Raw genomic sequence first — 23,941 nt, 5'->3', positions numbered from 1 at the left:
ACCTTTTCTTACTCCAGTCATCTGCCAGATTAAGACAGTCTTATTACACAGTCTTAGTCCACCCCATCATAAATCCACCAGAGGTATTAAATAAGGCAGGGATTTTGTGGCAGTATCACATGGTAAGGTAATTAAAATGGCATCAAAACTGCACTGGCACATAAGTTTAATATCATCTACAAAACCAGAACTCAACTTCAGCATTTCCTACTTTTTCCCCAAACCTCAACTTTGCAACCTTAATACTGTTTCTTTAATATACCTTGTCTGTGTGCTGTAAAAAAAAAAAAGAAAAAAGAAAAACAAAAAAGCCACAGAGGCAAACTGAGCAGAAATTCTATCAAACTCGAGACCTTTAGCAGTCAGCAGGACTGTGGCTTTTAGGCACACAGTAGAATTTTGATACTGACTTAGCATTGCTGTAAGTCTACAACTTTTTAGCCAATCTCTGCTTTGGGGGAATGATGGTGTGTTCCTACTTATTTTTTGTGAGTGAAATTCTTGTGGTGTCAGCACCTAGTTCTTGAATGTTCTACTCTATGTTTTGGAAAAGCAGACTATGTAAAAGTTTATTGCTCACTTTGTCACTATATGCTACTCTCCTACCGTTTAACTCCAGATTCCTTCTCCCTCCCTACTCCTCTTTTCTCACACACCAGCTTCAGCTCCTTTCCCAGTACCACATTTTGTCCCCACTTGAGTTCCTTCCTCCACCAATCCCAGTTTATCCTCCTCTCTCCTCTTTCTCATTTAAATCTCTGTACTCCCTCCACACCGCTGCTCTCTATTCACCCTTGCCTTCTCTTATTTTGACTTAGACCAAACCTCTCCAATCCCTGCCTGTGTTCCCTTTGAGCCAGTTACCAAATTGCCCAACCAAAACCAGACTTCTCTTCCCACAACATGGAAGCTTCAGAGGTTCAGAGTCATTGTCCTTCCATTGATGCCCTTGCAGCTGAATCAAGTGGCTTTCCCCTTCCAAGTGAAGGCCAAGATTAATAAAACTAATTCAGGGCACACCAGAAACTCCTGTTTCTCAGTTCCAGTGTTTTCACCAAAAGCAGTCAAGGGCAGTTATAAGGTGTATCTACTTTTAGTCCATAATCCAACCCTGATACAGAACATCCGAGAAGGTTCGCTGAGGACAGCATATCTGCAGTTCCAATCCCTTCAGAGCTATGAGCAGTCTAAACTTGTTCGTGCAAGACAATCTCCACACATTTATTAGATGTGAAGCTATATGTATCTACTGTGAAAACTCATTTTCCAGAAACTTGTAATTTGGCTAAAACCAGGCAGATTTTCTGAGGAAGGGCAAAAGATGGTTCTGACACAATGACCTGAACTTGTGAGAAAGAGTTCTCCAAAGTTAAAGAAAAACACCACAACCTTAAAATGACAAGGCAAACACACACTGATTTTTTTTTTTTTCTTGGCTTTATTCTTGAAATTGGCTGAACCCCAGCCTGAGGTTTTCCCTGTGAAATTCAGGTCAAGGAAGATTGCCTGTATAGCTGAAACTTTGACCTCACAGGGTTCTAGACATACAAAGTTAAAAGTAACGTGAATTTTGCAAGAATTGCACGTGTCCTGTCTGAAGCATTGCAGGACTCGTAATGGTACCCTAAAAGTTAATGTTTGGGTTGCTAACGTTCCAAGTAAGTTTAGTTTAAAGGTTTGTAATTTCACATTGTTGGTTTCATTCAGACCAGTATTTCAGCAATAGCTTTACTTATATGACAAGCAGTAAGGACAGACTACATCGAATCCATGCTCCTGTTAAAGCAGTTGAAAGTTTACAACTGGAGTTCGTCACCTCATAGAGAAACTTGGCAAGGAACCATTCAAATGTCCCTGGTTCCTTACTGCATTTAGTAAAACAGATTTCTGTAACACCTTCACTGGCGATGTTACACAAATGCACTTTAACTTTAGCTGTGCATACTTTAAAACGAGTGTTGTGCACTGTGATTACTGCACAGCAGTCAAGGGAGGAACAGCCTCCTGCTGGGTGAGCAGAATTTTTTTTTCCAGCCACAAGCACACTGCAGTCAGTAAGGTTTTAAATGCATCTCAAATGCAATCACATTGGAACTCAAGGTGCAGATTTTTAGTGAAAGCACTGGAAGCCTAATTTGGGTGTAGTATCTTATGGCCAATACTACCAAACAGCAGAAATTCCACATTGCAAAACTTTGGGGGGGAGGGGGGGGAAGAGAGGAAGAACTTTGCCTACAAAACACTTACCACTAATTGTGGATACCAATTTTCTATTCTGAAGACTGTATTCTTCATAATGTTAATTCTTACAAAACTATAAGCACTTTATATACCTATTACTTAATTTACTGTTTACTATAACTCATGGTGTGGAGGTTTTTTTGTTTAAGTACTTGGAACATTTCTTCGAACTTCAGTATTAAAGTTTTCATGCAGCAAACACCAGGGACCTTTCCTCTTTAAAGAAGACTGACATTATTTGGGGATTTGCGCCTTCCAGACTGTTGGAATTCTCCTTCCTCTCTAAAGGTCTACTTTGCTGGGGTTTTTCTAGGTTTTTTTTGTTTGATTTTTTTTGGTTGGTTGGTTGGTTTTGTAACCATCTGAAACACTAAATATTAGCAACAACTCTACCAAGTAACATTAGTAGTGGATACCTAACTAAAAGACAACACAGTACCAGATAAACTATTAAAACAGGACAAAATTTGGCTTTTAAAGCCGTTTAGACAGCAGCTATGCCTCAGAAAAGGGTGAATATGATACACTGTTCATAGTACTTCACAACCAACTTATACTATCTATACAAAACCTAAGGACCCAAAATATTTAAATCACCAGCTCACCATTATATTAATAAATAGGTGATAATATGAGCCCAATTGTTATAAATAATTAGATTAGCCTAACATGTTTCACAAAATTTAAGTAGAGCAGAACTATATCACTTACTCGCTGGGCAACTTCTGCTGCAGCAGCTGCCATTGCTGCAGCTTTGGCCTTCTCTGCTTCATCATAAGTAGGAAGAGAGGTAGCTACACTGTATGGAGGTGGTACAGGATAAAATTCATTGTGTGTTTCTGTTCAAAATAAAGAGGTTATGCATTTTTAAGCCAGAAGGATGTCAAGAATATTAAATTTTACATGCACGTAACTACTGAGCTTTAAAGCATATTTTTTCAACAGTGGCTGAAATGGATTATATTTGTATTTCAAGTTCTTTTAAGTATGAAAATAAAGGTTTTTTTTTTTTAAAAAGTAAAATAGCAGACAGCTTGATGGTGCTTTTATTTGCTTCTCAAGGCAGAATCCTTAACCTAGGTGCTGTAAGAAGCCAATAAACTTATAAACAAAACGAATCGTATTTGCTGAGTTACATCCCAAGGCATTCCAACCAAAGGCTTTTTATGAAATCATACAAAAGAAATTTAGGTTGAAGGTAACTTCTAAAATATTTATTTGGCACCTGGGAGACAAATCCAAGCAAATTTGATTAAACAGGGACTTCGATGTTGCCTGCTGTTAAGTCTCCCGTACCCCAAAGACAAGTCACAACCTCATGAGAAAGGGAGCAGTGAATAAACGGAGAAAAAGACCCCTGCTACTCATTTTCAACAAGAAGTTTTATCAAGAGCCTTTAAAGCAAAATGTATCATTTCATGGCAATATTTTCAGCAAGTAATGGCACACGCTAAAGAAGTTCGAGTTTTGACAAATCAGTGCTTTGTGGTTCTGGGTTGGTGGTTCGCTGTTTTTCTTTTTTTTATAAAGAGGCAATGAAAATTGCTAATGAGGTCTAATAATGGAGCACTACTCAAAGATGTAGATCAAATGTGGAACTGAACTACATGCAGACTTAAATAAAACCTATTACGCTAATTAATGAACAGCCATTTAGTCTAGTAATTTGGAACAATCAGCGTAATTTAGAAGCGTGCTGCTTCTCAACAAACCAGACAAAGGGCTGTGCATGAAAGCATAGCTTTTTACTGCAATTCCGTGCATAGAAAAAACCCAAGCCACCATACCGCAGCACCGCACCGCTTCGAACCAAGTGCTGATTCATACACACTCCTCCCTGACAAGCTGTTATATAAGGAAAATACCTGAGGTCGCAGCTGCTTCTACAGCTATGCTACAATAAGGTGGAGGGGAAGTATCTGCTTCAGATAAGGCTGCTGTCTGGGGAGTCTGCGTAGTCTCTGTAGACGTGGAAGGCTGCTCAGCGGCTGAAGACTCTGCGGGGTCATCCTCATTGTGAAGCTTAGAAGAAAAACACACAAATTTCAGATGCATTCAGGGAATACTTCCCATGACAACCTAGTACTTGCAGAACCGTCTTCAAAAAGAGAGGAGATTACTCTTCAAGAAAACAAAAATTATTAACAGAACAGCACATGATTACTTTAAGTAGTTCAGTTAAATCCTTTTAAGAAACCAGCTAAAGATAATCTTAACTGCCTTTTTTTCCCCCCCAAAAAATGGATTTCTTCTCATCAGTGATGTTGAGTCTTAAAAATCTGGGTGTTTTAATGTTTACTATATGGGAAAATGCTGACTATAAAATACTTTCTATTATATGAATATTTTAACACTATTACATTTTTCTCTATATAAAATGTATTAGCCCATTTTAAAATACAACAGGTGAGCAATGCTATCTTTTATTGTATTAATCTAGTAGAAATAAAATAGCAGGACACATTTCTACTTTTGTGACTGGGATTTTTATACTCTTGCACCTTGCCAGAGAGCTTCTCCACTCAAATTCTCAGACTTTTCAAAACATTCCACTTTTCTTTACAGTCTGGAAAGAATCCTTTCCCTACAAAACTAAGTTGATGGTTTGTTTAGTTGCCTTTTTTTTTTTTTTGAAATGCAGTTTTAAAAGGACATATCCTGTTAAGCATATACAGAAATAAGAATTTGGATAAGCAGGAATGTTGATTAAAGCAGTGAAATTCAGATCCAGCAACTAATATCTTTTCTTAGAAAAGGTATTTTTTAATTATTTTACCTAACTCAATAGTGTTTAGAATATGAACCAAACCAGGCCCTTCATCATCTTCATATACCTTTGTTGGACTCTCCCCAGTATGCCCATCTCTGTCTTGTACCGGGGAGCCCGGACCTGGGCACACCACTGTGGCCTCACCAATGCTGAGCAGGGAGGAAGGGTCACCTCCCTCGAGCTGCCGGCAACGCTTTGCCTGGTGCAACCCAAGACACCGTTAGCCGCCTTTGTGGCAAGGGCACACTGCTGCCCCACATTCAAGTTCTGAAGCTTACAAATTCCGTGCTTTCCTTTCTAAGAAAAAACTAAGGATAACAGCATAGAAGACGTTTCAACAGTAGGCAGGTAAGTTGAAAAGATAGTACAAGAAATTGAATCTATCCAATTCAGAAAATGCTTCAAAAGAAGTCAGTGCAACAGAACACTTGATGCAATTTTCATACGGTTTCTACTACGCTCTTATGTGTCAAATTAGAAAAAACTGATAAATCCTTTAGCAAGTAACTTTTTCATCATTTTTCAGGAGTCCCTCCAAATACTGTACTCATCGAGCTGTAGCTGAAAGTGTTTATCTATACATACAAACTACATATATATACACACACATATATAAGTATACATATACACATGGGCCCAATACACACACAAGCACATACTATTAAGGTGAAGTCACCTTCAATAGAACTGACAGGGGTTATTGAGGGTCTTTGGGTACTGAGCAATCAGGTCATTTAATAGCTGATCAGTGATCCAGAAGAAGTAGTAACCTGAGAAATATGTACAGCCATTTAGAGTAGTTAAGGCCAAAGAAAACAACACCACTTCAAAATAACCTAATATAAAAAGAAAGCAAGTGAGAAAGACAAAACACTCCATTCTAAAAAGGTCAAGCAGTCAGAAAAACAGCCTGAGAGCGATAAATGTTATGGTTCTAAATTAAGTACAATCATTCACAAGAAAAAAATCTAGTATTGCAATGGATACAGCTAACCATTTTAAAATAAAAACTATCGTTTGGTTAGCAATGAGGTGGATAACAGAACATTACTGGCATATTTTTACACCAATGGCTGGTATACCCACCCTCATTTGGGATGTGTGTGTAGTTCTGACTACCCGCCCACAACAGCCCGGCCTATGAGCAGGGGAAGAGGTCAAGCCTAGTTAATGGTTTTCTGTCTGTTACCTCCATTCCTCCTCTCCTCTCACCCTCCACTTCGATCACTGCAACTTTTCTCCCTACCAAGCCATAGTACGTGCTGAAGACACAGAGATCCACAGCAGCTCATTGGTCAAAACTGCTCAAAACCCACTTTGCCATTACCGAGGAGATAAATTTTGTCTTCTACGTGCTTTCTTGAAAGTTACCTTCTCCAAACTACCTGTAATTTAATAACACTTACAAACGACGGAGGCAACGTGAGGATGGGAGAAGAACATGCACACGAGACTCCTTGCCTTCAAAGACTGAGTTAACAAGTCATTCAATTGTTATAGCAACTGCAATTAGGAAACAGAAAAATTCCATCCTAAGGGCTCCACACAAAAGAGTCCCGTTATGCCCTTTAGTGCATTCAAAGGGTCTTTCTTTTGTAGGGCTCGTACTCAGGGACCAAGCATTTCTATTTACTCTGTCTTCTACTACACAGACCTTTCAGAAATCCTGAAAGGCGTCAAGGTTATCCTAATGCAGCAACTTAAAGAAAAATTGTAAGACTCCTTACAGAATACCCCATCATAAAAATCACAAGAAGTGCATCAAGCAGCTTGAGTGTTTACAGCTAGAATAATAAACACGAGTTGTTCCATGAACAGAAACCAGCTTTTGTTCGTTCTCATTCAAGTGTCCCGTCTCCTAGTCTCTCGTCAAGGCAGTAACTTCAGATCCTCTCGGGGGACTCCACTGGGGTAAAAAACAAACCAAAACAGTAAAAACCCACAACTGCAGCAGAACGTGCCCCAGCAAGCTGGAAAATTTGCCTATGCCAGCAGGGTAGACAGTGGTAGTTACATCGTTTTGTCTTGTAGCAGCAACTCTGCCTTGTCTTCACAGGGCACTGACTCTCCTCTGTGGAGTCACCAGTTTGCTTGGAACCGGTGGGAACCCAACTACCTTTGAGCCTCCCCCTTCCTGTTTAATTTTGGCTTATTCTGGATGGTAAATTTAGAAGTTATTTTTGGAGACAGGAGAAGAGGCCTGACACTCTGCATAGGTTTCATTGCCATAGAAACCAAGCTAAAAACACTCAGAAGAGAACAGAAAATGTCTGTTTCAAGGCACTACTTAACGCTATGTACTTAAGTGTTGCCTGAAACAGCATTTGAAAGTATAGAAATAATATCTAAGATTTTTTTTCCCCAATAGTAAGATTACTTTGCCCACTTTTTTCATTAAAGGACTAACGAGAACTCACAGCTCATCATCCCAGCCCCCTCCCAAGATCCACTGAGCTATTACATGGTAGCAAGCAATACAGCTGCTTTTGCCAAGAATATGGTCAAAACAATTGCCAGGACCTACTGAACTACAGACAATTGTAAATTAGTACCTTCCCCTGCTCCCTCCCCCCCATTTTAAAAGCAGGACACAAAGACATTTTTATTCCTTTGCATCTTAGTCTACACAGGGTATCTAGCCGACTATATGGAGCTTTATAATTAAAAAGGGTATAATAACAAAGTATTCACATTACTCAAACTGCTTATACAACTATTTCAATCCCCGCTTTCGCAGCCCTCAAACTACAGCACATTACAGGCTCAAAAGTCATGATGCTCATATTCTCAAGATATATCTATATTAGGGCACTGAAAAGTTCAATCAAGGAGCAATGGCTCTCCTGCCACCAATGACTCAAAATCTCATGGTGACTACTAAAGAGTGTACAGTACAGGAAAAAACATTAGTTTCCTTCATGTGATTTTTACCCTATTCCGTCTTCAGTTTTTTGCCCAGAAAAGATCTTTAAAACAGTGATTCACTATTTCATTTCAGAATAAGTTAAAATCAATGTCAGACCTTTCAGTACCAAACTACTGTGGAAAATAGGTACCTTTATTTTATAATTTCTTCAAAGAAGTACCACATCTCTCCTGTGTCTGTTGTTTTGTTTCTATAATTATTTCCAAAGTAATCAGATGCAATGCCTGAAATCGGCTGACATTGTACAAGGAACACGAACCACAAGAAAGTGCTTAGTACAGAAGCCTTTACTGGGAGGACTGATGTGGCTGCTTTTACTCTTTAGGCTCTTCAAAATAAAAATGTAAACTCAAAGGAAGATCTCATTTTCTACCTAACATTTTTCATTTACATTATTTTCATTATGATGCAGATCGTAATTTTGTCTGACCTACAAAAGCTTGCTTGCCTGGACAACCAGAGTTTGCTTCATTTGTGATGAAGTGCCAGATTGGATTGTACAGGAGTGGCAACATAGGCAAGTTATTAAAATATGCCATTTTTTAAAAAAAATCAGGGGAATAGGATATAATAAGATGTTTTATGTCACTTGTACCTTGTCACTGATGTACTTGTGTCACTTGTACAAACAAGACTACAACGGTGTTTTCTGATAAAGTGCATTAAAGTAGCACACACTATCTCTAGTCATACTCACAGTGTAACACAAACAACACTATTTGTTACCAGATTTTACACACATTTCAAAAGCTGTTGTTTTCCTATTTCATAAAATATGATTTACAGAAATCAGTACATTAAAAAAAGTTATTGAAACATATTAAACTTCAGCACATTGCAAGCATTTTAAAAGATCTTTTGTATAAACGTACACTATTTTCATGTTATTTATATAATTTCTTTAGTGTAGCATAAAATTATGCAGAAGATACTGCCATACGGGGTGGGGGGTGGGGGGGCGGAACCCCAAACAACTAGCCAGCTTTCTTTTCCTGTTTCCTTTTATATCCTTATTACCAGCTCAACTTGACAAAGCCCGACATTTAGGTAAGCTTTAGTAATGATGATTCTGCCTAGGGCACCACAGAGCTTCACAGTATTCTCACTAGCAATCATAAATTATGAGCACTTTTAACATGTTCTCCTTTCTAGCCTTTCAAATGACATTACATTTCTGAAGATGATTGGCTCCTCCACTTTTGACCTCACACAGACCAGTCCATGGGTTCTTTCAAACTGCCTTAAAACAACACAATGCATAGAAATTCCATAATGCTGGGCCTAATATTCTGCTTTAAGTATGGAGACAACTCAGTAGATCATGCAAGTCCAACCTCTGTATGCAAACCAGTCAGCTGGTACACTTCCTCCACAAAAAGCAACACTCTTAGCAACAGAGGTTCATCATCTTCACTTTGTAGCAGTTAACACTTTAGTCTTCTAGGGTTGTTTTTTTTCAGACTACACCAAAAGGTCAACCAAAAATACCCACTTACTGCAGCTTCTAGTGCTGGAGGGAAGGGCATGAAAGACTCATCTCAAGATTGCCTGTGCAGTGCACAAAAAGTATTCGAATACTTCTGTGTTAGATTCATTACACCTTCCATACCGGTACACAGGTATTTATTCCACAGACATTCTACTGTAGTAAATATGAGAAGTGTAACCAACAGAAGGTTAAAAAGAAAACTGCTATCATCTTCATTAAGATTTCAGGACACTTCTCACCTCTCTGTTACACCTGACATTTTCATTTGCTGAAAAATTCAAAGGCCTTTTACAGCAGCCGACTGGTAGTGATTGTGTATCTGTACTAAACTGTTCCCTACAAATGAGGCTTGAGATTGAGGCTTCAAAGCAGAATTCCCTACCTATATAAAAATAATTTCACTTGAATAAATACAGGCTGATATTAAATGCTTATTCTGTAGCCACATTTTGCATTTTTTCAGCTTTAGTAGTCTAAAAAAAAGGTTTATTGATCTGTAAATAGCAAAGTATTAATCTTCAGATTTTCAAGGGAAAAACCAAAAGGAAGTCTTGAAATAAAATTTAATTTTGAACCTGTTATAAAAGTACTTCATGCTGGAGACAGCTTTGACCTCTGTTTACTGATCTCTATTGTTTCTGAGTGACACCTAATAGTCTCAACAGCTCACGCTATCGACTACTACTTTTTTATTTTTAGAAAGCCCCATAAAACCTACACCATTAACCTATAAACGCCATTCAAGTGCTAAGATCAATCTTAGAAATTTATGTCACTAGTAGCCACTAACCAATCAAAAATAAAACCAATAATCTGTAATTAGAATTAAGTAAGAGTTAGAAGAGCAGAAGAGATAGATCAATCCTTCTGCAAAATAAAGTTTTTAATTTTCTTGTTTATCAGGAAAAACATATATCCACAAGCGCCTTTAAAATAAATGTTTCACAGTTTTGTAAAATACAAGAATTCTTGGAGGAAAAAAAAAAAAAAGAAAACACAACAAACCCACCAAGCCACATTGTATTTTAACTTTCTAGCTTTCTCCTCAGTATCAGTTTTTATCCTCTACTGATAAGGGAGTTTAGAACATCCTGCCCTTTTCTTCAAACTCCTGTTGTAACACCAACTTACCACGAACCCGTGCAGACCAGACTGGTAGCTATTCCCCAGCTGGTAGGAGGGCAGCTATTTGCAGTTCAGCACCAAATGCAGTGTCTCCTGAAATGTAGTCCTGGCCACAGCCACAACTCTCCAGGGAAACATCATCCTCTAGAGACTGGGGAGCCTTCAGATTAATAAACACTCTACTGAAGTACTAAGCAATTAAGCTTAGAAGGTACTTCAGTACATTCCAAAACACAAAATTCCAGCAACTTTCAGCTACTTTTTTGCTTTTATGTATTTAAAGCCAACTGATCAAATATGACCAGAGTTCCCAACTGCAGAGAATACACCCTCATCATTTTTCTCCCACCATCCCATCACTTGGCAAGCATCAACCATCACGTACCCAGATCTAGCAATGGCCCTTCATGACAGTGGAGTGGGTTGGTTTGTTTTTTTTTTTTCCCCTTGATGCATCTATGGAGAAAGTTTTCAACAGCAGTCAACATGTTAGAAGGTCAAAGGTGTAAAATCTGCACCAGAAGCAGGAAAGCAGAATAGAAGTCCATTGCTGCCATTCCACAGCTGTGTAGAAATACCAAGTGTGTCTGCTAAATAAGGATTAGGTACCATGGAAACCCACAATCTCTGGAGGCAAACTCCTACTGAAAAGAATCCAAAGAGATTTATACTGAATGTTGTTGAAAAATATGCTGCAACAGAATGACTTTTCTGCCAAAGTGAGACTCCTCATCTAAAAATAAAGTGATCCGTAGCAATTGAGTGTTTCACATGCACTTAAGTGACAGTTAAAAAGAACTGACTAAAATGATTTAACTAGGAATCTTTAACCTACTGGATTTTTCAAGGTTTTTGGTTGTTGGTTTTTTTTTTAAAAAACAGCATATAAGCATGTCAGGGAAAAAAAAAAAAACACAACACAAAAACAGTCATCAGGACTATGTGAAGGAAAAAAGTGAAATAAAATTAGATAGAGATATATACATAAAATATGTGTGTGTGTAGATAGATTATATACAGACATCTCTCACGTTCTCTCTCTCTCCATCCCAATAGCTACTTTACATGTAATGTTTTACTTGCTCTTTGATTTTTTTATGGATTTTAATCCAGATGTAAACACGTAACTACACATTTAACAGCACAATATACATATTTGCATTCACTCCCTATGGCTTCTAAGACCTCTATTTCTTCCTATCCCCCACATTAACAGCAAAAGTGAAGCTATTAGTAAAGGATAGTAACATACCATGTGCCAGTATCAGAGCTCTTTTAGAAAAGTAAATATTCTGAGACTAACACTACTAGCAGTGTAGAGTTATCCTCGAAAATACATTCATTTCTCTCCACTTACTTTTTTAGGTTTCTTCTCTACTAAAGAATTACTTGGTATGATCCAAACAGATGTATGCTTCATATTTTTTGTAAAATTTTAAGTCAAGCATAGTTCCCAAGAGTTTTTCCTATTGCATGGTTATAGGAATTCATTACGAAATTTGTCAGCAAAAACCTTAGGTCTCTAACACTAACAAAGACTATGGCTGGGACCAACATTTTTCAAATCGTCAAGTATAAAATATGAGCACAAAAATATTTATAGGAAAAAAGTTGGTAAAAAGCTTACTCTAGAGCTTGTAAACACTATGAAGTATTGCAACTCTGGGTTACTCCAGAATTTAGAGGTAATTAAAAAGATTACCATGTACCACGTAGCCTTCTGTTTGTCAAATGGTAACTCAAGAACAGCTTGAGGAACTGGTTTAAATTCTGTAAAGAGTAAAAAATAAGGCTCTCCTCCTCGAAGACTTTCTAGTTAGAAGTAAGGGTGTACAGTATAGACCCATTAATAGAACAGAACCATGTCATTGAGGTCAGCGGTCAGTCTAAGGAAGTGTTCCATCTCTAACACAACCATCAGGAGATACACGGACAGCACACAAGCCTTAGTCACTTATTTGCCGTCTATTTTCCTCAGGCTCCCCTGACATTCACAGCTGTCATATTATGGCCGATAAAGTGTACATCTCTGCCTATCCCATTTGCATCTGTTATGGATTTGATGGGTGTGAATTTGTGTTCCCGAATCTGCTAGCACTATCTGCCTCCACGATCTTGTGTATTAACAAACTGCATATGTTCACTTCTTGTCTTTTCTGTGATTCAAACCAAATTTCAGTGACTGCTCTCCAGTCCTAATATTGCACAATGTGGTGAATAACAGCTCTGCAACTGCTTTGTCCGCAACTGCCTCGATGACTTTGCAAGCGTCGATCACTTCCAACTGCCACCACCTTTAAGAAGGCTGCTTGCCTTTAACTTCTGTGGCTCCTCTAGGCTCCTCCTGTGAGACCCCAAAACTGTTTACAGTACCCAGCATGGGGGCAGGTCCCAGGTTTCAGACAATGATGCTTCCTGTTCATTCTCACTATCTTCCCTAACAATGGACAACATTTTATCAGGATTTGTTGGCAGCCTCCACTAACCAACAGCTTCAGCAAGTCATCAGTGACAGCTCCAAGAGTTGCAAGTCAAAAGGTCATGTCTTCACTTACCAGCAGTTTTATAGAATCAGTACAGAAAGCAGATCCTAGTCACTCTGAAGTCACAGAGAACAAACAAAACATGTACATTGTAAAAGCAGAGGGTATAAGAAAGCCTGTAAAACTAGGAAATGGACAGGGTTGTCACCAAGAGCAAACTCAGTCAACACTTAGTTCCAGCTTCCATTTTAGTCCACATTCATCTGGGCTGAAAAATTCAGTGTTCATTTAAAGAGCTGAGTATATCTCTAAATATATTATGCATGTTTCACTTAGTAGCCCAAGTACAGCAGGAAGGTTCACACACAATGCTTCCTAATGAAGACAATGCAGGAAGATGCTAAAAATGGCAGATTCACTTTACAGGGCAAGGGATAAAGGAAAAAAAGGAGGTTTTCTCATGGAGAAGTATCATGATAACTGAACTGCAGAAGAAGCATACAGTTTCACCCTAAGTCCCTGATTTGAGAGAGACGGGGAAAAAATGACTCAAGATTGCATATCCTATATCACAGATAAGTAAGTGCCCTTGAAAATTCTGCAGTAAGACTCTAAGAAAAACTCTGAATGTCTCAACGTTATTGACAACACAGAGGTTTTATTGCTTGTGTATTTGAATAAAGCTAGTCAAGCAGGAACAGTGCTTTACTCTACAATACCATTTAGCCAAAAATGAAATCATTAGTTAAATAATACATAAATCAGAGGATATTATTAATCAATAAGAGCAAACCCTCTTTACTCTTATTAGAAGGTCAATTGTGTCTGACTTTTTCAGCATATCTCATTTTCTTAGTAACTGGAAAATGGAATATTCAAGCTCCTCAATGTAAGATATCAGTAAATCAAATCATTAGAGAGATAATACAGACAGAAATTTCAACAGCTTAAAACACACACATACACACCACCAGCTGAACACAGTTTTTGTGCATTGCATGCAGAAGAACAGGCTTTACTGAAAAGACTCTCATTTTGATCTGCGGTCTTCTCTCTTTTCCATCCACTGTGGGACCCACAGCTTTATTAAAGTTTAGTAACAAAGACAAAGGCAACTCACACAACAACATTAAAAGGCCCTTTCTTTAAAGAATTCATTTTTGTCTCAACAGGTAGCATAGAGTTTTTTCAACCCCAGTGTTAGAGCTAAAGAGTGTCAACTAAGCATTTTAAAAGGAAGCCTACAGAATATGCAGCCCAAAGGACAATTCTGTGAATCTCTCAGTTGCTAGATAGATGCATACATCTAGAAGCAAGAACTTTCCAGCAGGTCAGGGTTGGGTTTTTTTTTGTTGTTTTTTTTTTTTTTTTTTTTTATAAGGCAGCTAAACAAAAGCAGCAAAAAACACAGCAGTCTAGGAAGCTCAGCTCTTCAGAGGGGAGTAGAAGATGACCAAACTAGTGCTACCTGTGAGCCATAGGGAGTATTTAAAAAAAAAAAGTTCGCAGACATTGATGTATGTGAGAAAGGAACACAGGCCACACTGCTGCTCATCAGCTGTGGCCCAGCACTGCAGCGCTTTAGCAGCCTGCTTGTTTGTTCAAATTATTGAACTCTCATTCTAAAATTTGGGACAGGTTTTTAAGAGTAAGCAGCTTGTGCAAACGGTTTCCCTAATAATTTATTCTATGCATTTGATGCAAGTCAATTTTATGACCACAACTCTGGAGTTTCAATTAAGAGTCTTAATGCTTCAGTACATTCCTTAAGAATACCTGAAGTACTGTTTCCCTTAAATTCCAAAATATGACAACTGATTCAAAATACCACGACCAAAAAGAACAACTGGCCTCAGTATTGCCCAGGACTCTTATTCCAATTGTCTCATGCTTTACCAAAGGCATCATTCCTCAAAGGTGACAAGTGTTATCCATTATCAAGGCAATGCTTAAACACGAGCCTGTGCTACTTCTTTACGGGACGGGGTAACCACACAAAAAAAACCACCACACCAAAAACTTACTTTCTGCAACAAGGAGATAACTAATACTGTAAGCACCCTCTTGTCAAAAGCTGTTCATCAAGGCTGCTCTACATAACATTTTCAGATTAATCAGGGAAAAGCAAAAACATGTTCAATAATTCAAGCTACATATACACCTTTTACCAAGAACATGATTCTGACCTCTCCTACAACAACACTCAGCATTAATAGGATTACTGTCAAAAGGTAAAATATTGTTCAAAGCTAAAACAGACAAACTATGTTTGTGAATGTTAAGTTACCAAACAGCAGCTAGAAACCACTTTTTTTTTTTTTCAATTTTTTACTGGAAAGCCACGTTTCACAAGAAGGAAGATGACAAAGCTCTGCCAAACACCTTGAACAGTAACTCAAGAAAAAGAAAAATGGGATTACAAACAGAAACGAAGCAATATGCAGGTTATTGACCAGATTTTGTTGTGTCTACACCACTCAAAGTTTGAAGGCTTGTTCTCTAAATCATTCTGTCCATTCCAAACACAGTTGGAGGAGGTGCAGCCAGGGATGGGGTTGGGGGTGTGACTCAGTATCTAATGTTTTGCCTATAGAGTGACTGAGGACTAAGTTAGCCTATATCAAGTTTTAGGCTAATCTTAGCCTACGATAATGGAAACGATGCTTAAGTGGAATAAAGTTAAATGTTAAAACGAAAATGTATTTTCCACTTTCACTGTAAATCTCAAAGCCATAAGGCATCTGCATCCTGACCTATGCTGTGAGCCCTGGCTGTGCAAGTCTGAAATGACTTCAGCAGAAAACAGAACTTGTTAGTCATTTTCATTAAAAACACAGCTGGCGAAGGGGGTGCCCGTGTTACTAAAATCAGCTAGCTGTGGCAGTACTTGCCCAGGAAGTGGGAGACCTAAGCCTGAGGCAGCTCAAACCCACGGTCTTGGCTGTGCAATAGCTCAGTTTCAGTAGGAAGAGTTGGCAGTGCGTCTCTGACCTAACAAGTTGCCAACTCTTTCATTCGGTTTTTACTCATAATCTCTTAGGATTACTCCTCTGTTTGAAAAGGGTTTGCCTAATGTGGGTGTACTGATATACGTCCATTTGTTCATTCCCCTCCCCAAAGCAGCTGACGCACCTGAAGCCTAGAGCAAGGTTTAAGGCTATGAAACTCAACACAACATTCAAATCTATGACTGTAAACTGAGCACTGAGGCCTCACAAAGTTAGGTCTGATGACAAAACAAGGAAGATGTGGCAACTGGTAATATCAACACTGTCACTGGGGAGAAAGTTTCAAAATAAACCTAGAATTAGCCATTTGTCAAAAGTACCTGATTTTCCCCATCTGGAAGACTGCTACTAACACTTTGTATTAACATAGCTCTTGATTTCTGAGATTATCCTGGATGTGGTTCCTACCACATTTTTCAGATATGAACAATCTGAAAGAATGCTCAGAGTTTCTCTTTTTTAAAGTAGCATGAAAAGAACTTCTAGCTTGGCCACATCACAGCTGACTTCTACTAAGAACACCCGCTATTTGAAGGCATTTTGTTCCTGTTACTGAACTTCTGCCTTTTTTAATAGGATTAGAAGACTTGCTAGATGTGGCACGTACGAGTGCCACAGCCTGAGGCTGTCCTTTTACATTATATGACTTAGTGCCACTGCTCAGATCAGGTACATCTTTCTTTTCGTTTTGTGCATCTTTCAAGAACTTAAAATCCACAGTTTCACAAGATAGGCTCAGCCACGCCAACAGCTTGCCACCACTAGAAAGGACCAGTCCTGTTCCTACCCTCCCCTCCTGCACTACCCTCGTGCAGACTCAACCCAGACCTCCAGAGAAAAGCCCGTGCGGAACAACCCAGGTACGTCTTGCTGGTTTTTACTACTCATTTTGACTTCTTCAGCACAGTGAAACTTGTGTCCTATATAATTAAACTAATCTGTGCGCAGGGCTGATAAAAGCCACTTTATGCCCCCTCTGTGCCCATGCCAAAAGAAAGGAAGCTACCCACATAAAGAACTGGAAAGCTTTTGTAACCGCTGTTACTCCTGTTGTACCAGTGAGCCAGCGTTTCTTCCTGTGAATCAGTTGCAGGGCTGGATGTTTCCTCTGTGGCCCTCCAAAAGAGAGATCCAAAAACGAGACAGCGATAGCAACATACGAAGTTAGGCCACTCTGCTTTAAATTACAAAGGGGAACTGGCCGAAAGGATTGTACCTGTCCGGTACCTCATCACCTTAATTTCGAAGAAACACTCAAAGAGATATGAGGTTTATTTCCTTGGTCATATGAAACATGAAAGTACTTAAACACTTCACTACAAAGCGAAAAAAATGTAAAATATATTACTTTTTAAGCATTAACTGCATCACTACTGTATCTGCAAACATTCCTCAACATTTATAATTTTTCTTCTTTGTTTATTGGCAGGATTCTTCATAAAAACAGAGAAAAGCATTTATAAAAATATTAAAGCTATTCTTTCAAGAAAAAAAACCACCAAGTTTAATAGACACATTCGTCACAGGTAAAGGTGTTACAGAAATAAGTCCAAAATTTAAAATGTTTATTATTAAATTCAAAAAAACAATGACGATGCAAGCACAGCCCGTTGTTTGAAGGTGTAATTTACCTCACTTCGAAAGATCCTCATTTGTCCTTCTAAACTGTTGAAATTCTACTTTAGGTGTTCCACGTGCAAAAAGCCAGTGCACTGAGAAATTTTATCTTCAGTGATGAAGAGGTTTAGTGATTTATCACTAAAAATATCAGTGCAGCTGTCACAAGCAAGCAACAGTAATGCTTATCACTTAATGCATCTTTACTCGATATTTTTCAGTACTATAAATATAGTCCCGTAAATGCAGCGTTTTATCTTCCAGTTACGACTTCACCACCAGCTCTATGGAAAGCAACAGAATTTCCCTAACGTAAGCTAGCTCAATCTGTTCAGTAATGCCAATTACATAAGAGTTCTCCAAAGACAATTAACACTCTAGAAAACAGGCTAGATATCAGCTACAGGTCTTGTATCAAATAAACAAGAGTTGGGTTTTTATTTGCCAATCGCTATTAGGCTCAGTCCCATGAAAAGAAAGGAAGGAGGAAGAGAAAGAGATTTTTCTTTGTGCACATTTCCTGTGTAGGTTGACTTTCACGTGTTTGAGACCTACAAAGATAACTTGACTTTGATTAAGGTTTTTAAACAGTTAACATCGTGAGAGAAACAAGTCAATGACAATGGGGTTAAGAGATACAGGAAGTTAAGCCTTATCTGAGATAACCGTAAAACTATTCACAACACGTAGCATTATGCAGGCAAATGGGTTGGAATAAAGTGTTTACAGTAGCAATTTTCATCTCTTAACCCTGTTTCTAAAAAGCACGCAAAACACATTTTCATACAAGATTCATACACCTTTTAAAAAAAAACAAAACAATTTCTTTATCCCTGTACAGCGCTGTACAATAGCAGGCCACCATCTCAGGGTCTTGCACCACATGCCCCTTACCAACCCCACCAAACCTAGGTGCTGTAGTGGCACGGCAAGTTCGGTGACAGCTAAACTGGCAACCGTGCAGACTGCTGCCTTTGGCTCCATCTGTCCCAGTTTGCTACCTACCACTTACCTATCTAGCTCTGACCACCCCCTAAGTCAAAGACTGATGACTACCTGACCCCGGACTGATAACCCAAAGCTTTATTCAAGGCTTTTATTCAGAAAGACTGGGGTTGGGGGAGAGCGAGTTGATTACAATTCTTAAGCAGTTCAGCATGTAAGCCCTGCAGCCTTCAATGGGATTTCTGTGCCTAAATCTCTCATATGCATGTGAAGTCTTCTCTCATGACTTTGTTATCTGCAAAATCACATTTCACAGAGGGGAAAAAAAAAGGCAATCCCAAGCTTTAATACGTAGTTGCACACCCAGTTTTACGCACTGCAGAAAACTGGCTGCAATTCTTTTTCTTTTTTTTCAGTATAGATTCACAAAGCCTCATTGAAATCACTTTTTCTTTCAGACAGACCTTTCAGACAAGATAGTAAGGCACAAATTAAGGTCAGATGACAAAGAGCTAGAAGGTAAAAAGAATCAGGAGAATGATCACTGAAGAATTTTTATCATCATTTTCCTAAAGTTGATGCCTCAGTCCCCTTATCCAACAACCACCACAATAGGGGAAGAAAGAGAAGAAACATACAGCAATAAGGAAACAACACAACTGAACTGACTATACCTGTCATGAATGTAAAATTTAAGACATGTTTACCAACAGGATTGCAGCATGCAGGTGACTAAGGAAAAAAAAAAAAAAGGAAGTAAAGCAAGACAACAAAGGTTGGCTAATTTACTTCTGATGTCATATTCCTCCAGGGAAGCATGACAAATTCTTACCCATCAATTAGTTGTCTTTTTGCCCTACAAAGAGAGGGCAAAAAAGGAGGGGCAGAAACCAATACAAATCACACATGCCTGCGGCAGACAGTTACGTAATGCTGATCTATCTCCTGCTCTTTGCTCACAACACTCACTTTGCTGCAATTCCAAGTACCAGCTTTTTAACAGTTGCCTGAACATTTTTAAACTGCTTTTTAAATAGAACACAGGCGCACAAAAACGAGTAAGATGCAGAACGAAGCTTTAGTGCTAATGCTGACAGAGATAAAAAACAAAAGAAGCTGAGAGCTAGCTCTATGATTGGACATTTTCTGTTTCATAAGAAGTCATAAAACTGGCTTGTGCTAACGCTCAAAACTAAACTGCCTGCCATTCTTAAAGCCTTTTAGTTTAACTTACTTGAAGAAACCACAAATAAAAAGAGGCAGCACTGAGATAGCTCCTTTAACCTCACTGAAGCACTACTGTCACTGCCAGGAACAGAAATGCAAGTCAGTAATTCTTTTGAAAATGATGTACGCCTATAATTCTTTCTATTTAGAACAGAACTTGCCCTGAACAGGGCGAAACAGGCCAGTCAGAAGTGAAGGCAGAATGGGTAAAACTGGAAAAAAAAAAAGTATTTGGTGCTATTCATGAAAAAAAAAAGACACAGTGAGCATAGCAGAACTGGTCAGATTTCATCAGCTTCACACTAGGGAGTGGGACAATCGCAAAACTAATGTGATATTAGCCATGTCAAGTCATATTTCTCTTCTATGCTTTGCCCTTAAAAATTAGGACACAGCCATAAAATCTGCAATAATGTATTGCTTACTACCTATCACAGCCATTATGTAAGCAAATACATCATAACACTTAAGATCACATGCTTTAATAATCAGGTGCTAATTACGTACATCTGCAATTCCCTTGTTTCTTCCATTCTCTGACTCAACAAGTAAGTAAATAATATGACAAAAATCTCAATGTCTAGCACTCAGATATAACAGAGAGAAGATAACACAACACGCTCTCTCCTGTGGGACAGTAATCAGTAAGGTCATATTTTAAACTCCAGAGTACTTCAGAGATTAAGAGAGCCTTTCATTGTGACTTGCAACAAATTCAATGGAACTTAATGTGCTGCAATTGCGAAGCCTCAGAGAATGCTTCTGTAACAAGTTCAGTGACACAAACTGACCACGAAGTTTAATATACACAGGGAACTGACTAGGCCAACTCCTGCTGTCAAATATTAAGATTAGCCCCTTCGGAAGGCCACACCAAGAGCCCAAAGTTGGGCACCAGCACCACTGCTGGAAGTTCCTAATCAAACATCGCATAAAAATATTACAGAAGCAAAGTATTTCTTCATTCCATCCTGCCACGCTTTTTTTTCTATTCCTTTGAGTAACAGAATTAAAAATCCCCTTATATTCGTCTGAACTTTATTGCATATACTTTTAAGGCCTTTTAAAACAAACCCAGATTACTTCAAGCCTCAGGGAGGCTAGTGTTTGCAGGCTGTTAAGGAACCGCTCTGCCAGCACATTCGTTCTCCACTGCGAAGGAGGAGGAATCACTCTAGGACTTCTGCTGGTTCCAAGTGATGATAGCATGGCACAGGAAAAGCAGCAGGCTGGAAAGCACTGACCCGTAAAGCACTTAGCAACCCGCGAGCATCCTAAAGGCATACGTCACTCCTGAGAAGTCACAGGGTGCCAGGTGTGTTCATCAGCTACACGACAATCCCAATTGTCCAAGAGCACACAGAAATGTCCTGTGATGTAAGACTATGAAAATAAATATTCCAAACCTATTACAAGGGTTTGCGTTTTTTTTTTTTCCCCCAGACCATAACCTAGGAACAACCAGAACATAAGTATCAGCAGTTAGTTCTACATATGCACAGCAGTAAATGTGACTACTTCTGTGGACACGGTTTCACTGCTCAAGATGTAAAACACAAAGAGTAAGATAAATAATTCAGGATCTAGCTCGAAGATTGTAGTTGAAATTTGAATTACAGACATTAGCAAAGATTTCAGGCTTCTACAGTACTACCGTACATTCATGGCAAAGCCACAAAGCACCAGGAACTGAAGAATAAAACTGAACCTTTTGAGGGGACTGACTGCACCCAAGTAATTTTAGCAACTGATAATGAGAAAAAACTTACATATTTTGAGTATAAATGACATTAAGGTAATGATGGCAAGATTAATCTATCTGACATTAAACTAATAAGTGCGAGAAACAAGCCGCACCATCAATTCTGGCAAGAGGAAAATCTTTGCATCCTAAACGACTACTTCCGCAGTGAAGTTTAGAAAGAACGGACGTTTAAACTGGACTCAATGAACAAGAGCCGCGAAGGCTCAGCTTTAGTAAGCAAGGGTGCTCGTTGTGTGTATGTGCACGCGTGTGCGTGCATATGCACGCAGAGGCTTACCGAAGGTCAGTCTTGTGAGTTGTACAGTCTCCTGCGTCTAATCTTCGGTAAGCCAGCGTACACGTGTGTGCGCGCCAGTCTGTGTGTGTGTCACGCACACTGGCTTACAGATGACAACACACACCACGCATTACACCCTATCCTTGTGCCAGGCACTTACGAACTACTAAGAATAAGAAGGTTTTAGCGCAGAAAGGCCGCTTCACCCCCGACACGTACTGACCAGGGTAACTGTCCCGCCCCCGACCCCTCGGCGAGGCGGGCACGCACCCCCGCCCCGCCCGCGCCCCCCGGGGGCCCGCCGCCCCCCACCGGCGGGGGACGCGCTCGGGGAGACCGGGCGCCCGCAAACCGCGACGGAGGAGCCGGAGGGACGGGCAGGGGCGGGAGCAGGGGCGGCTTCCCGTACGGGAGGGCGGCCGGCCGCCCCCTCAGAGCCCTGGTTGGGGGTGGGGGGTGCCGCCGGGGCCGCGCCGCCCGGGCAAGGCCCGGCTGTCAGAGCCCCGCCGGTGAAGGGGAACGGGAGGTGACGGGGCGCCGCTCGGGCCCGCACCGGCGCTGGAGAAACGCCGGGGGTCCCTGTCAGACCCCGCGGGCGGGAGCCGAGGGCCGGGGAAGGGGAAGGGAGCCCCGACCGCCCCCTCCCCCGCCCCGACCGGCCCCGACCGGCCGCGGCAGCGGCGGGGGGAGGCGAGCGGTACCGCCGCACTCACCACTTGGTAGCGGCTGGCGGGCTGGTGGTGATCCATCCTGGCCGCCCGCCGACACGCACAAGCGCGGCCCGCAGCTCCTTCGAGCGACCCCGCGTCTCTCGGCCTTTCCTCCGCCCGCTCCGCCGGAGCCGGAGCTGCCGCCGCCCCGGCCCTCCCACCCGCGCTGCGGCCGCCCCCCGCCCACCCTGGCGGCGGAGCCGGCCCAGGCACTGCCCCCGCCCGGGGAGGTGCCAGCACAGACACCGGCCCATCTCCGTGACGCGCCGCGTCCGCCCCGGCCGGGCTGCTGCGGGCTCGCTGGCTGCCGCACGCAGGCAGGGCCGGGCCGGGCCGGGCCGGGCCCCGCCGCCCGCCGCTCCGGCGTCGCTCCTCTCCCCATGTTCCCCACGGGGCCGCTGAGCCCGCACCCCCCGCCTGCTGGCCTCGTCCTTTCTGCCGCTGGTGGCGCTGGGGGCGGCCGCCTCCCACCGGTGCGCTCGGCCGAGGGCTGATGGAGGCCTTGGCGCGGCTGCGGGCCTGCCCATTGTGCCGAGCTGAGCCTAGCAGCGTTGAGCATAGCCCGCTGGCCGCCATCCCCAGCCCCCTCCTGGGTGGCCATGCATGCACAGCGCCCGCCTCCTGACCAGGTGTCTCCACCTCAGCCCTTTTCCCGCTCTTTTCTCTGCAGTACTGTTCTGTGAAGCTGTTCTGTCCCCAAACCTTGCTTAGATACCTCCATGGGGCAAGGAGGATAGGCCACTGCAGAGATCCTCTGGACTTGGAGAATGATCTCAAATAGGTGTCTCCCTGTGACACTTCAGAGTCATGAGACCATTTACCCTCAGTTCCTTTAAAAATGCAAGGCAAAGCACCATTCTCTGACAAGATAATGTGGCTTTGTCCTCTTCCGCATAAAATTGTGAATGTTCATGTGTTTATATGGTTTTGACCTCCTGGGGTAAAACCAGTGAAAAACACCTTCACCCGTAGTGGCGTATCAGACGAGGATGACTCATTCCTAGGTTCCCAGAGTGCCAGAGGTGTAGCTGTGGTACAAAACAATTTCAAAATAGCTGTACATGCAGCTCCTAGCTGCAGCGGAGAGGAGCGTCTGTACGTGTAGCAGGAGTTGATCTGCGAGGTAGATGTTCTCACGAAAGGAACTTCTTGCTGTCACCAATGGCTTGCACGCAGAACTTTATCCTGCAGCCCAGATCACCGCCTTTATCCAGGCTTGCTTGCTTGCATGGGGGCTGACCTGCGCAGCAGGGTAAGTGTTTTCGTGCAGGCGGTTGTTACTGATAAGCTGGGTGAGGACTTGATGGAGCAAAGTCCCAGTATCCGTGCGTAGGAGGGCAGAGAAGTGGAGAGCGAGC

At 41.1% G+C, this 23,941-nt stretch overlaps 1 protein-coding gene across 2 annotated transcripts in view; it reads right to left on the bottom strand.

Annotated features, from left to right (window-relative positions):
* Positions 1–22,761, bottom strand: part of NDFIP2 (Nedd4 family interacting protein 2) — a 46,560-nt gene extending 23,799 nt beyond the window's left edge. For both annotated transcript variants that reach the window (XM_075089450.1, XM_075089459.1), the window contains exons 1-3: positions 22,587–22,761; positions 4,107–4,263; positions 2,953–3,080 (exon numbers count right to left, since the gene is read on the bottom strand). In XM_075089450.1, the coding sequence (XP_074945551.1) occupies positions 2,953–3,080; positions 4,107–4,263; positions 22,587–22,622 (321 nt within the window). In that variant the 5' untranslated portion in view covers positions 22,623–22,761. The remainder of the gene's footprint in view (positions 1–2,952; positions 3,081–4,106; positions 4,264–22,586) is intronic.
* Between the last annotated feature and the right edge of the window lie 1,180 nt (positions 22,762–23,941).

This window comes from Phalacrocorax aristotelis, chromosome 1 (genome assembly GCF_949628215.1).
Source record: "Phalacrocorax aristotelis chromosome 1, bGulAri2.1, whole genome shotgun sequence".
NCBI classification, from domain to species: Eukaryota; Metazoa; Chordata; class Aves; order Suliformes; family Phalacrocoracidae; genus Phalacrocorax; species Phalacrocorax aristotelis.
This window is presented reverse-complemented; position numbering and strand designations above follow the sequence as displayed.